Source organism: Lepisosteus platostomus, chromosome 13, assembly GCF_059453375.1.
Source record: "Lepisosteus platostomus isolate fLepPlt1 chromosome 13, fLepPlt1.hap1, whole genome shotgun sequence".
Lineage (NCBI taxonomy): Eukaryota > Metazoa > Chordata > Actinopteri > Semionotiformes > Lepisosteidae > Lepisosteus > Lepisosteus platostomus.
Window position 1 is genome coordinate 1,063,338 of NC_142623.1, and position 13,886 is coordinate 1,077,223.

Genomic DNA, 13,886 nt, shown 5'->3' on the forward strand with positions numbered 1-13,886 from the left:
ATCATACAGTACACACAGGTGAATATGTACTACATATGTACACAGCTTTGTATGTAGAGGTATATATTAATAACACATATACTGTATCTAAAACCCTCTATCTCCCCCCTTCGACTAAAATCCAGCATGGTGCCCCTGATTATATATCAAGTATTTATTTACTTGATTAATGAGTATTCCTTTGCCTGGAAACACCATGTAGAACTGAACACTGCACTGGACTCCTGACTGGATCAGCCTGATGCACTGATTTACAATCCAGGTCCGAAGTGCAAACTCGCCGGATGGAGACTGGTGCTGGGTTGCGTGTCAGCGGTAGCTCTGTGAATTATACATGGTGCTTAATAATAGATGAAGCACTGCAGTACAGTGCACACGACTCATTGCTGATAAGCACACACAAAAGACTGAGAACGAAAGCTGGCCGGTTGGCCTGTCTTGCGCGTTTGGTTGTAAATTTCTGTTTGATCCCAGGGTCTCTTCCAGCCTTTCTTTGAAAGAAGCTAGAGTGCTGGTTCTGACAGCCTGGCTGGGCAACATCAAATAGAGAAGATCGTAAGGTACTTGCAACAAGAGCAAGAAAACACATCCGCAGACAAAACAGAAGACTCATCACACTTAAACCACAAACAGTACTCTTGAATGTCCCACAGCTTCGGCAGGAGATGGACTCCACAAAATGCATTAACCACAAGCACAGTATTAATAAAGCATCCCTTTTCTCCTCTCACCCATCTTCCCCTCTGTCCTGTATCGCCAACATTCTCCATCCAGGTCCCAAGCCTGTTTATCGCTGCATGTTGAAGATGAGAACTATGCCTCCTCTCTGATGGCCTTTAAGATCTTTAGATTATTTAAGGTCTATATGTCTTCTGCTCATTTGTTCCAGCCTCAAGAAAGGGCGCAATTAACAACTCCCTCAGTAACACTTCAGCATGTTCAGGGTCTATAAGACAGGAGGCATCAGTGTCATTATCTCCATAAACTCTGCAATGCATGACAGCACTCAATGCACAGAGAGTGTGCATGCCCCTCAGTGGCAAGTGACAAGTACAACCATCAATGTTGTCAGGAGAGTCAGCTTATTAAGTCCCCCCTTCTCTGTGCCCCACTGTTGTCTCTTGTTAGGGTATGAATGGACATTGCACAACACTGCCAGCTGACTGGACTGGAGATTGTGCCTCCTGCATGTGCCAGAGTAATCCAATGACCAGCTGTGATAAAGTGCTTAACTCAAAGTGCTGCTATTTGCCCTCTCATTGCTGTAGGCGCTTTCACACAGCTCCCCCTTATGGCCGAGCGATGTAACATCAGCTTTGTGCTCTTGGACCTCACTGCTACAGGTGTGGCTGTACAAATATTTCAGCGCCAGCAGTACAGCATTTCACACAACTGGAGGGGGCGGGGGGGGGGGGGGGGTGAGGGGGTACTGAATGAGACCAAATGGGACAGTGGGTGTGTGGAATGTGGAGGAGAGAGAAGGTTACACTACACAGATGTGGGGAAAATAGAAACCAGTATTTCTCCATAGAAAACACTATAAGTGGGTTACTAGTTTACTTTCATGCCTGCGAGAAACAAAACAAGAGCTGGGATTATTATCTAAACATCACTCAGAAAGCCGAGTGGACACCCAAGAAAGCTTTTTTCATACACTGCCTTCATTTTCAGAATCGCAACAGTCTTTCCATCATATTATACGTGAGAATTCATATACCGCTTTGATTTTATTTTAAAGGAATTTAATACTATTTCAGCCTATTGTGGTGTTCAATCCGTTCTGCAAAATATAATTCACAAGCAACAAGGCTCCTTGGTGGGGTTTATTTATCGGAAGAGGAATGACATTTCAACACTGATACAAATCAGAAATAACAGCTACCAAAGCATCATCCATTGCAAAGAACTGAATGACTTACTGCTAGAGTCAAACACTAATGTCCCTTGTCCCTTTACAACCTCCACGTGTGTAAAGATTACAGCTTTCAGAAACGCATTGTTGAGCTTTATCAGATGGTGCAGCACATGACTGCCAGTCTATGTAGGGTGAACTTATAAAGCTTTAACTTGTGTGATTAAATTTGGGAATAGGAAACTGATATAAGCTTTTACAAAAAAGGGGATTTTAAGTCATTTAGGAAAGGAAACTGATGAGGCATTACGAGAGATATATTAAAGAAAACAAAACAAAAACTCGATGTTCCTTCTTAATCTGGAGCCGTAGCTAATCAATTCTGAGTAATCAGCCAGCTACTTACAAAATAAACTTTGCATAATTGCTCTCTCTAATCAATCCCGGGAAACGCAGTTTGGGCGCAGAGCCTGCGCTGGAACTGGAATGGGAGAGAGTGCCCCTGCCTGCCTGGCACAGTGAGCTCTGTCACACAGCGTGGAGGATGGTGTGCAACTGTTCAGGATTATGTGCAAATTCATTCATTCATATTCTGATCCAGTTAAAACTGTTAACACAAGAATGCACTCACATTTATGGTCAATAATAAACTCTGAGCAGGGCAGTGGTGTACGTGCTTGTATACTGCTAACACTCCACACTTCCACTAACCTAAAGGGGTCTTGTTGTGGACTCTCACGCCTTCTGGAAATGATACATTTTCTTGCAGGTTTAAAATAAAGAGAGCTTGTAAAATGCATGTGCTATTTCTGAAATCCCCGTGCTGGCAGTAACAGAACCTGCCTGTATCTTTGTATTAATTAAGCACAGCAGAGAGCAACTCCTATACTTTCACTCAAGCCTGGGGGGCTTCACTTTCCTGTTTGTGTCACCCAATGCACAAGAAATGCACAAGAAAACAAAGTTCAATTCCAAAATACGTGTAATTGCTACAAAATGGTAAATGTGTAGAGAGCACAATGATGGTTTTATGCACTTCACAGAAAACCTCCTCACACCAATATCATATAAATCTCCTCTAGGTACAAACACAAAAATATGAGGTCCACACTTAGCACAGTGCCTGACTATAAATCAACCACTGCGCAAACTACTGTTGCTGACATCCGTCATACTGAACATCTTCAACAAAATCCAACTGTAACACCAAGGACTGTATAAAGGAATGAAGTGTCCATTCAGCATTGGTTGGCCTGCAGATACAGAACCTGCCTGACACGCACTAGAAGAAGTGGGATGCCCACAGCAACAGGACCAGGATAGGGTGTCAATGGAGCAGCTGAATAACAGAAACAAACTCACCGGTGAAACGGGAACTCAAAGACTTCCAGGTTACTCTCGTGAGTGGGTTACCTATTGGTGGCAGCAACTCTTGACATTAGTGTATTGCTACAAATTTCACCCCAGTGTGTACAGGGCAGCAGCACAGGCTACCTCCATGCTCACTGGTCAACACTATGAACTGCAGACTAGGAAGAGGGTCCACTGGAGCACTTCATGAGACAGCGGCATGTTCGGCCTCACAAAGAACAGACAGCACCTGTGTGGTGACACGACAGCCACAGCACAGGTGCGTACAGGCCTTCACCTCTGGTCTGGTGAATCAGTAGCAATTCGACTGCAGAGTACAGTGACAATGATACAGGACTTCCCGTGTTCTGGGATTGTAGTTGTGGTTACACAAAGAGACTATGTTGCATCATATTTTTTCTTCAATAACAATGTAGTGGCGTTGTAAAGTGTCAGTTAAATCTATGGGATACAAAGTTGAACAGGATCAGCGAGAGTGCTAGTTTAACGGTCGGTTACTTCGGCAGTAGAAGAAGCATCAGAAATGTTTAGCCTACCTGGGCAGGTGTCAGTAGGAATGTTGAAGCCACTTGGACAGATCATTAGAGGGTTCTGTTGTTATCTGGGCAGGTGTCAGTAGGAGAGTTGTGGTTACCTGGGCAGGTGTCAGTAGGAGTGCAGGAGTTATCTGGGCAGGTGTCAGTAGGAGTGCAAAGGTTATCTGGGCAGGGGTCAGTAGGAGTGCAGGGGATACCTAGGCAGGTGTCAGTAGGAGAGTTGTGGTTACCTGGGCAGGTGTCAGTAGGAGTGCAGGAGTTACCTGGGCAGGTGTCAGTAGGAGTGCAGGGGTTACCTGGGCAGGGGTCAGTAGGAGTGCAGGGGTTACCTGGGCAGGGGTCAGTAGGAGTGCAGGGGTTACCTGGGCAGGGGTCAGTAGGAGTGCAGGCTTTACCTGGGCAGGTGTCAGTAGGAGTGCAGGAGTTACCTGGGCAGGTGTCAGTAGGAGTGCAGGGGTTACCTGGGCAGGGGTCAGTAGGAGTGCAGAGGTTACCTGGGCAGGTGTCAGTAGGAGAGTTGTGGTTACCTGGGCAGGTGTCAGTAGGAGTGCAGGGGTTACCTGGGCAGGTGTCAGTAGGAGTGCAGGAGTTACCTGGGCAGGTGTCAGTAGGAGTGCAGGGGTTACCTGGGCAGGGGTCAGTAGGAGTGCAGGCTTTACCTGGGCAGGTGTCAGTAGGAGTGCAGGCGTTACCTGGGCAGGTGTCAGTAGGAGTGCAGGAGTTACCTGGGCAGGTGTCAGTAGGAGTGCAGGGGTTACCTGGGCAGGGGTCAGTAGGAGTGCAGGCTTTACCTGGGCAGGTGTCAGTAGGAGTGCAGGCGTTACCTGGGCAGGTGTTAGTAGGAGTGTTGTGGTTGCCTGGGCAGGTGTCAGTAGGAGTGCAGGAGTTACCTGGGCAGGTGGCTGTAGGAGAGTTGTGGTTACCAGGGCAGGTGGCAGTGGGAGAGTTGTGGTTACCTGGGCAGGTGGCAGTTGGAGAGTTGTGGCTATCTGGGCAGGAGTCAGTAGGTTTGCTAGGGTTACCTGGGCAGGTGGCAGTGGTAGTGCTGTGGTTACCTGGGCAGGTGGCAGTGGGAGTGTTGTGGTTACCTGGGCAGGTGGCAGTGTTGTTGCAGAGCCGGGTCTCCCTCAATGGGCCGCTGCAGAGGGTGCCGTATGGAGAGGAGACACAGGAGCGCGTCCTCACCTGCATGCCCTGACCACAAGTCAAAGAGCACACACTCCACTGGGACCACTCTTCTGCCGCGGGGTCTCCTGACACACAGACACACCGTATGGTCAGAGAGACAGGTGCACAAATCACACAGTTCAGTCACAGACAGAAGAACAGGACACGCAGCAGACGCACGATACAGTTAGAGACAGGAGCACAGGACACACAGCCGGCATGATAGGGAAGCAGACAGACAGATATATGATGCCAAAAATAAAGAGAAACCCACACAGCCACAGAGGAAAAAGAAAAAGAGACAGAAACAAAGCAACATAAGAAAGAAAGAGAAAGATCAGTCAAGCCTGACGGGCATATTTATTTCATTGATCTCGCCACCGTGAAGATCTTAATGCTAAGAGAATTGGACAAATGAGCTACCGTAGCAGAACTGCATTTCCTGCTGTTTTGAGATTCTGGTTTCTACCCCGAGCCTCCTGCAGCATTTTGCAGATTTTCCGCAGGGACTGGTTTTGTATTGTATGACCGAGGGCTTGGAAGATATGGAGAAGACAGCTGACCATCACCCATTAGCCCTTTCTCGCAAAATATGGGGAAGCTAAAAAGCTGGCCATCACATTTCCAGAGGTGCTGTGCATAAACATTATATTACATTTATATCTGTAATATTCACAAACACTCTGCGGTATCATCTAAGCCGGAGGATTAATTTAATAAATCTTTCAGCGATGGATTTTTTTTTAGCTAACAATCCATTCAGGAAATTCTAAGTTAAGATAATCAGACAGATCTACAGTATCAAAGGGCACATTCTGCTGACAAGTGTCCTTGATTGGGGCTTTATTTACAGAGCAGTGGGTTCTGAAGGCAGAATTGTCCTCTAAACAAGAGCACACACTGGAGCTCCAGTAAAATGAGCTTTTCAGACGGCCAGCCACCCATTGAAGCACCCTGGGAGCAGGCTGTCTTTACAAGGATAACAGCGTTTGCCTGACTTCTGTCTTGAAGGGATGGATCCCCACCAGGGATAGGACAGGATGTAATAAGATTATACAATTGTAAAAAATCACCTGTTAAACATTTACATTTACTTTTGAATATCTAAAACTTCGCTGGACTTGTGGATTTGTCAAAACACTTCTCCAATCAGAAAGGTTTTGGTTGCATTGCTGTGCTAGAGAGGGACATCAGACAGGCCAAGACTGTAGCACTCAGATGTGTCATTTATGACTGAGAGAGTAACATACTGTATGAGGCAAATCATTTCTAAAATCAGGCATACAGTGACAGAGCCATGCCTATACAGTATAAGTAAATGTACTTCAATATGTCAGAGCACATAGAGCATTTTCTTCCTTTAAACAACCAATGCCTTGGTGTTAGAGATGGATCATTTCTCAGATATCTGACGGACTTTGGTAGCCATCTGTGCAGCAGGTGATGTGTAGTTGGACCCTGTGCTGACTGGAAGTGGGAGGATTTGAAAGAAGTGCAAAGAATTAGAATTGTGTTGTGCTTGGAAGTCAATGGCTCATCGCCATTCAGATGTGAAATCAAAATGCAGATGTGGTCGGCATCTGGTTGTGACAACCAAAAGGAGTCTACAACAATGGAAAATCCTTTTTTGCAATATTGTACAGCTTCCTGCAGGGACAGAGGGACTTTCAACAATGAAGCGAACAGCAAACAGGTTGAAACTCCCATCATCCCAAGAGCTCACGGTTCTGCTTGGAACGTTTCCTCGGAGGGGGGCTATAAGGTAATTCCATCAGTGTAGCTGGAGGTGTGGGTGGGTAAAATTCCTTTACCTCTTACGTCTTTCCCCGCATCCCAACACCCTGTTTCTGTCCCCATTCACGCTTTTCACCCAGGTCCTGTGACATCACAGATGTCATCTTACAACCAGGATGTGGCGAAATCTAACAACTCTAACACGTTGCAATTACTTGACGTTACAAATTAATACAGACTTTGCTCAGCCGGCACTGCTGGTGGGTTCATTTTGTCTGCACAGATATGTGTGCAAAATACATTTCACAATTCCTGCACCCCTCAGATTCCAACTAAAGAGGAAGGACACATTCAAGAAACACACAGCTGTATAAGAGGGGGAGGGGGGGTAGAGGAGGAAGGAAAGAAATAGAAAGACAGGGAGGCAGAAAAGAAGAAAGAAGTGCTCGGCACAGAAGCCCATGGGCTGAATTTAAATGCCAATTAAAGGATTCAAAAGCTTTATTGTTACTCCTGATGGTGTTTCTTCTGCTGAATGCATTCTTTGTGAGGGTGCCTGTCAGACGCAGCCTGCGTGGGCCAGGTGTGAGGGGCTTCACAGGCTCACTCGGCTCAGAGGTGTCTCCTGTGCTCTGACTGACTGGTCCCTGACGAGAAGCCGAGGTTCAGCTCCACTGCCAGACCACTGCTTGGCTGTCCTCATTAGCTGCACAGCCTCTGCACTGCGACTGAACTCTTGGGATTGCTCCACACATTGGTACGGACTGTAGATGCAGTATATTAACAGTTGTGAAATAGTTGAAAGTGAATGTTTACATCTGTGCACGTTTTCCCAGCTTTCTAACTATGGCATGAAGCAGAAGTCCTTGATTGAACTGATGACCTGCTCCTTTGTGTGACCTTACTGAGGCAGCTCCTCTGACAGCACTTCCTGAATTCGGAGGCCTTTCTGTTCACGTGACCTGCTAGGGCAGCAGGATACTGTATGTAAATGCACATTAGGAGACAACAGAGTGAGGTGACAACACGGGTGAGGTGTTGTTAGGAGACAACACGGGCGAGAGCCTCACCAGTCTGAGCCTGAAAGACGGCCGGCTGATCAGCGGACCGGGGCCTCTGTGTCTTCACCTTCTGGTCATCATCCTCGGCATCTGCAGGAACAGGAACACAGGGGGGTTCAGGCCCAGGACCCCAGCAAGCCCGTACCAGAGATGACGTGCTCCCCAGACCTGCAACCCCCTACAAGGCTGATTCACAATGCTGTGTCATTTTTGTTGACACCAGTGATTGTTTTGGGCCACATCTGTAAAAGTCAGAATGATGAAAATGTCTGCTGGAGCCTGCATTAACCTCATGGGCAGTATTGTTATTCAGACAGTCACATACTGTATCACTAAGCCACTTATTCAGGGTTTCACATACGCATTCAAAAAGCTCATATTAACACAATCATTAGAGAATTTCTTTGAGTGTTTTTGAAGAGTGATTTTTGACAGCACAGTCTAAAAATATTTTCCTTTAATCATTGTTTATACATTCTTCAAGTAGAGCATAGGCAAAACAATTAGTTGGTCGTGTACAGCGACAGAGACTGAGGCAGAGGCTAATATACAGCAGAAGGCTGGAACCAGACATTTAATATGCAGAACTAATAAATCTCCCCTTAGCTTTGTTAAAAAAAGAGTCCAGGAATCAATAAACAAATAGCATATAAATATGCCCAACAGCCCTGTGTTTTTCTCAAACGTAAATGCTTTGTCACGGCTGCATCTGTATCTGTATTGCTTTGTGTTCAAAGCTGTACCATCTTATAAAAACAACATCGTGGTCAAACACTGCGAGAGCAGGAATGGCAGTGACGTTGGCAACCTGCTCCTGGGGGTCACCCCAGCTCCGACGCCTCTGTCCGAGCGGCCGGAGCAGGGCGGCACTGCGCCGGGGGTCCGCTGGGCTCTAACGGCAGGACACGGCCGGCACTGGGGAGGCCAGCACACGCTTGCGCTGCTCACCACACCGGGCTGAACAAAAGCAGGAGTGGACTCATGGCACGGCTGCAGTCAAGCGTCTGAACCCGGCTTAGGAGGCTCCCCCGTTACTGATCGGTCAAAAGGCCTGGAGGCTCATGCACACGCAGACTGTGGGTTAACAGAGCAATGAAAGCTGAAGCAGGCATCGATACCGCCTGGCTAATTCTGACCACAGAGCGAACACAGACAACAGCAGCACACCAGGAGACAGCGCCCTCTCTGCGAGCCTGGTGCCTGGACAGCACACTTGAGCACTTCCTGTAAAACACTCAGCTCTACAGTGCAGCAATGAAAACCGTACAAACCGTACTCCAGGTGCTCTCAACACAGAGGACTGATGGCCGTATTTAATGTATGGAGAACATACACAACGCAGGTACAAAAAGTTTATGCGGTTTATATTTATAGTTTCAGCAATCCAAGTGCTGATGGTGATCTCAGAGACATCTTTTCCCGGCATCAAAAATACATTAAGAAGTAAACACCACAAAAGAAATTTTATTTTGATCCCATTTTCATTACCTTGTTTTGAAATGTATGGCAGGCAAGACAGTGAAAGTGTTTGATTAGAAGGCACATCTCTCTCCCCAGACATTTGAAGGAAACTAAGTTATTCTTTTAATTCCTCAGTTTCATCAGACCAATAGCCTCCTTCTCTATAAAACATTTTATAGATAAGTCTAACAGATTCTGCACAGGTTGTGTCCATGTTTCATTTACTGTGCATGCATACGATTTAAAGTCAAGCTGTTAAAATAATACCCAGCAACGTTCAGACAACAGGCTCAGCGTTGAGATTCTGTCTCACATGAAATATTTCTGCAACACCTGCTGGTGAAAAGCCTTTCCAGCTGTGTTAGCAATGGGCCTGTGGCTCCTCGCTTCTCAGCTGAATACAATTTAACTCTCTTGGTCACCAGGGGATGCCCTCCTCCTACACCAGCCCTGGAGACGGATGGGTATCCTTTTTTAGTTCCCTGGCCTCAAAATCATTCTGAAAAGAGTTCTGATGAAACTGCTCGACAGCAGTGCTTGGTTACTTTCAGATAAGAACGTGCAAATGATTTTATACTAGGGGTCATTATAGGAGTGGGAAACACTGGGGTGTAAGGATATCGGATAAAACTGTTTCACTCTGTAGTAGGCGCAGGTGCTGCCCTCAGATTAATAGGGAGTTCAGCCTCGGACAGTTGTTCTGGGAGAAACAGATCTTCAAACACCCACACAGACGATGCACAGCAAACGAAAATACAATGGGGCTGCTTGTGCTGAGCCGATACACATGAATCTTGGGCTTGCTACCTTCTCCCCAGCCTCCCTCCAGATCAAGAGGGAAAAAGGGGTACACCTCTCTGGGGATCACCAGGTCTTCATCGGGAACAGCGTTTGAACAGCCACCAGAGAGAGAGCTATGGGGCCCTTCTGCACAGAACAATGGCATTACAGCACCAGCACATTGCATCCTTACAATATGGTAGGAGCAGAAAACATAAGGTCACAAATAAACCGTTAGTCACTCTTTCAGCTGCCAGCATCATGACTGTGCCTGCTACACTTCACTCTCAGTGGGGAGGCCGTGCATTAGCACTGTTGTCCTAGCAAACAGTATCTAACAGCTGGCTGTAGTAATCCGCTCTAGAGAAGAGAGTTGTGCAGATGCCTCTCAGTTCTTTGGCACTTTTTTAATCAGCCATCTGTTTTCCATGATGAATGATATACTTTAAAAAAAACTTACTGGGCACACGCCTCTCACTCTTTTTCCAAAGTCCAGTCAGCTCCTTTTGCACAGTGGTCATAAAAGAGAAAAACAGCTAATTTTATAATTCAGGAGAAGGAGAGAGTTAACATATACAAGGCTTGCAAACCAACCCAAAATTCTCATGAACAATGAGCACCTGGGGGCCCAGGTACAGCAGCGCCTTTCCTGGAGCCCTGTGAGTGAATTCCCAGGGGGGGGGACAGCACACAATCCCAAGAACCTCCGGTCTGGAGTGCTGACCCCTCCGTCCTTGCCTAACAGGTACTGCATTTTTAAGAGAGCCTGGACCTATTCCTAACTTCACATCTACACATGCATGCACTCACGTGCATTTTCACACATAGACAATCCATTTGATGTGGAAACAACGAAACAACGCCCGAGAAACACAGGGCAGTTAACAGCACAACACCTGGTGGCCAACTCCACAACAAGAACAAATCATTTCAAACAGAACATTTGGTGTGGTGCATTCTTAAAATACTGTCTCGCGTAAAAAAACAACACAGACGTTCTCTTCAGTCTCTTCTTCCTCTACATACGCCTCGCTGCAAAGGGCATGTCTTCTGCAGGTAAACTGGCTCTCCAGCTCCCCTGCAGCCCTCAGGCCCAGAGGTCAGCACTTTTCTGATCAGGCTCAGCACTCCCTGGCCACTAAAGCAAGATGCGGTCATTTGCTGATATGATAACATTGTATTATGCGGCTGATATGGATTTTCTGAAAAGTGTACAGCACTGTCCATTACTCTCCGACAGCAATGTTGTTGTTTTTTTCCAAAGCCAATCCACTGTTGTGTCTGAGATCGATAGAAATAGCTCCCATTTGACTCTGCGGGCTGCTGAGAGTGAAGCTCAAAACCAGAGGTTCTGTGAGTGGATACGCACAATAATTTATTTTTTAACTCTTTTCTTTTTATCTCAGCACTTCTTGATTTTGTTTGTTATATTTTAAATATGTAGACAGCAGACAGGACTTCCACTCTTTTGGTTACAATACCAACTCATTAAGTGTTACCAACAGGCATGACACCAGAGCCTATTCGTCAGTAACTAAACAAGAGTGAGCAGTGTGTCAGTCTCAGATCAGGGGTGCACTCACCATTCTTTGATAAATACATTTAAATGTAATTCTCCTTTTCTCACCTCCAGCTTTTATTGCATATTTGCATTTAAACAAACAAAACTCAAGTCTCCCAGAAGAGTAAGAGTTTTAGGTCAATGCTAATCATGGCCTCCAGGTAACCACCAGACTTCTGTCTTGGGCATGAATCAGATTTTTAGCCACAGAGGAGGAGGATGGAGATTGGTGTTTGTGGGATTCTGAGAGAGGTGCTCCGGACTGTGGGTGGCGAGCCAGTCGGAATGAAACCTGAAAACCCAGAGCTGTGATGTCTCTTATATTTTTACAAAAGGAAACATTTCCACTTCTTCATGATCAAATCACAGAGATGCAGTTTTGTGTGTGAATGCACATCACTGTTCGTACGCTAACCCTGTCCCTGACACTCAGTGAGCCTCATATTTGGGTAACAAACAGCACAGCCAGAGCACCAAAGATGAGATACGACAGCAGAAAGCCCGTTCCTTCAAAAGACACAAAAGGAGGCCAAGTGCTTTGTATTCAGCCTCCATAAAAATTTCAAGATATTTTGAAATTCATCCCTGACTTCAGAAAACATTAGTCAAATTCTCCTAACAGATTTCCCACATCAGTGCTTGAGGAATGCGATTAGAAGTCACAGATTCATTTCTCCTTTAATAAACATTGTCTTAACACCGGATTCAGGCACCACTGTGTGTGTTGCATCATCAAAGTCATACTCACAGCTTCAAACTTGATGGCAGTGTGCACAGGTACTGAACCAGGGCTCAGACCACTTAGAGAGAGCCTTAACAAAGAAAAACCCTAATGCTACAAGCAACACAAATTCAAAATGTCAGTCAGAGCAGCATAAAACTTTGGTTCAGGAAAACTTCTGTGCCTGTTTCACACTTAGAGCTAAAGTGAGAAACCCGGCAAAATGTGATATCACACCTGCAAATACTCAGAAATGAATCAGCTCCTGCGGAGAAGGGGACATAGTCTTCTGTAACATGTGCCAGTCCGTGTCAATTAGAGAGACGAGCAGTGAGTGGCAAAATCGGACTAGAATAATACTGTACATGGCTCCACTGCCTCACAGCATCTGGCCAAACCCATCTGAAAAGCCAATAGCATTATCTGCCAGCTGTCTGGGAGAGTTTCAGCCCATTAATTCAGAGTTGCCTGCAGCTAAACATTCTGGACTAAATTGGACTCCATTGTATACTGAGTTCTAATCACTCGGGTCACAATAGCACATGGAAGAGGAATGTGCATGAAATATACTCACTATTCAAGGGGGAAAAAGGCAGAACAGCGCTTGTCTGAGGGCTTCAGACCCACACCGTGTGGTGCACCTGGGTGCTGGAGCTGCAGTGAGGATGCTCACTTCTTCAGCTACTGTACACTGCCTTCCCAACAGAAGCTGCTTTTTCACCCCTTTTTTATAACGTTTAAAAATTGAAATACAACAAAGCAAACCATCCCAGAAAGGCCCATTAATTATAGAAATGACTGTAATTGTGCCTGAGCACCTATCGTTCTGCTCTGTGAGCAGCCTGGGACAGCCGAGCAGATGAGATGTGACACTTCCTAAAGAGTTTTTCGGGAGCCGGTGAAGCCCCTTTAATGAACACCTGAGTAAATAAATAAGAGTGCAGTCAACACAGCAGCTTCATTTTGGGGTTCTCATAAATCATCCTGGGATGCTCCAGTGAGCCTGCAGAATGAGCTCTGACACCATTAAACCCTTCTCAGCTCTGAGCAGACAATCACAGGAAATATTTAGTTAACGCATTTAAATTACTGCACTTATTTCCCCACAAAGTGCTTTAGAAATATGCTTGATCTTGATCTGTCATATTCAATCTGCTAGTGTTGCCACAGCCATTGGTTCCGATTTCACAAACCAGCTCTCTCTATATATAATTTTGATTTTTTTTAAATTACATATCTCAGATATTGTGTATAATGTTTCTTTTTTTTATCAAGCTTCAGAAGACAGACTGTTCGCTCTTTGAGACAAATGGTTCTGCTTAGAAGTCAGATCTTCATCTCCCCGAAAATTGAACCACTTTAGATAATTTTTGAAGTGTTTCTCTAGTCTAGGATTTTCTTCCCTCTGTCTTTTACAGATGTTAAGATCGAGTGTTTTATCTTCTAGATAAAGCAAGAAATTCTAGTTTGCATTGTATGCAAATTTCGCTAAGCAGGCAATGCATCACACAGGCACCAGGCGAGGCGTGTGCAGCTATATTTAGCCACGCTGATGAGGTAGCAAAAAAACCTGATGGTGAACCTGAAGTTCAGGAGCTGCAACAGCAAGTGACCATTTTGCAAACTACAAGTTTGTGAGCTT

At 45.7% G+C, this 13,886-nt stretch overlaps 1 protein-coding gene across 12 annotated transcripts in view; it reads right to left on the bottom strand.

The window, feature by feature from the left end:
* The window catches only part of adgrb2 (adhesion G protein-coupled receptor B2), a 164,295-nt gene that overhangs the window by 90,859 nt on the left and 59,550 nt on the right, over positions 1 to 13,886 (bottom strand). For 11 of the 12 annotated variants that reach the window (XR_015925870.1, XM_088602461.1, XM_088602468.1 and 8 more), the window contains exons 3-4: positions 7,731 to 7,811; positions 4,848 to 5,012 (exon numbers count right to left, since the gene is read on the bottom strand). Coding sequence is in view for 11 of the 12 variants with exons in the window: in XM_088602461.1 (XP_088458587.1) it covers positions 4,848 to 5,012; positions 7,731 to 7,811 (246 nt within the window). In the remaining variant the exon portion in view is untranslated. The remainder of the gene's footprint in view (positions 1 to 4,847; positions 5,013 to 7,730; positions 7,812 to 13,886) is intronic. The other variant, XM_088602458.1, reaches the window with a different exon arrangement.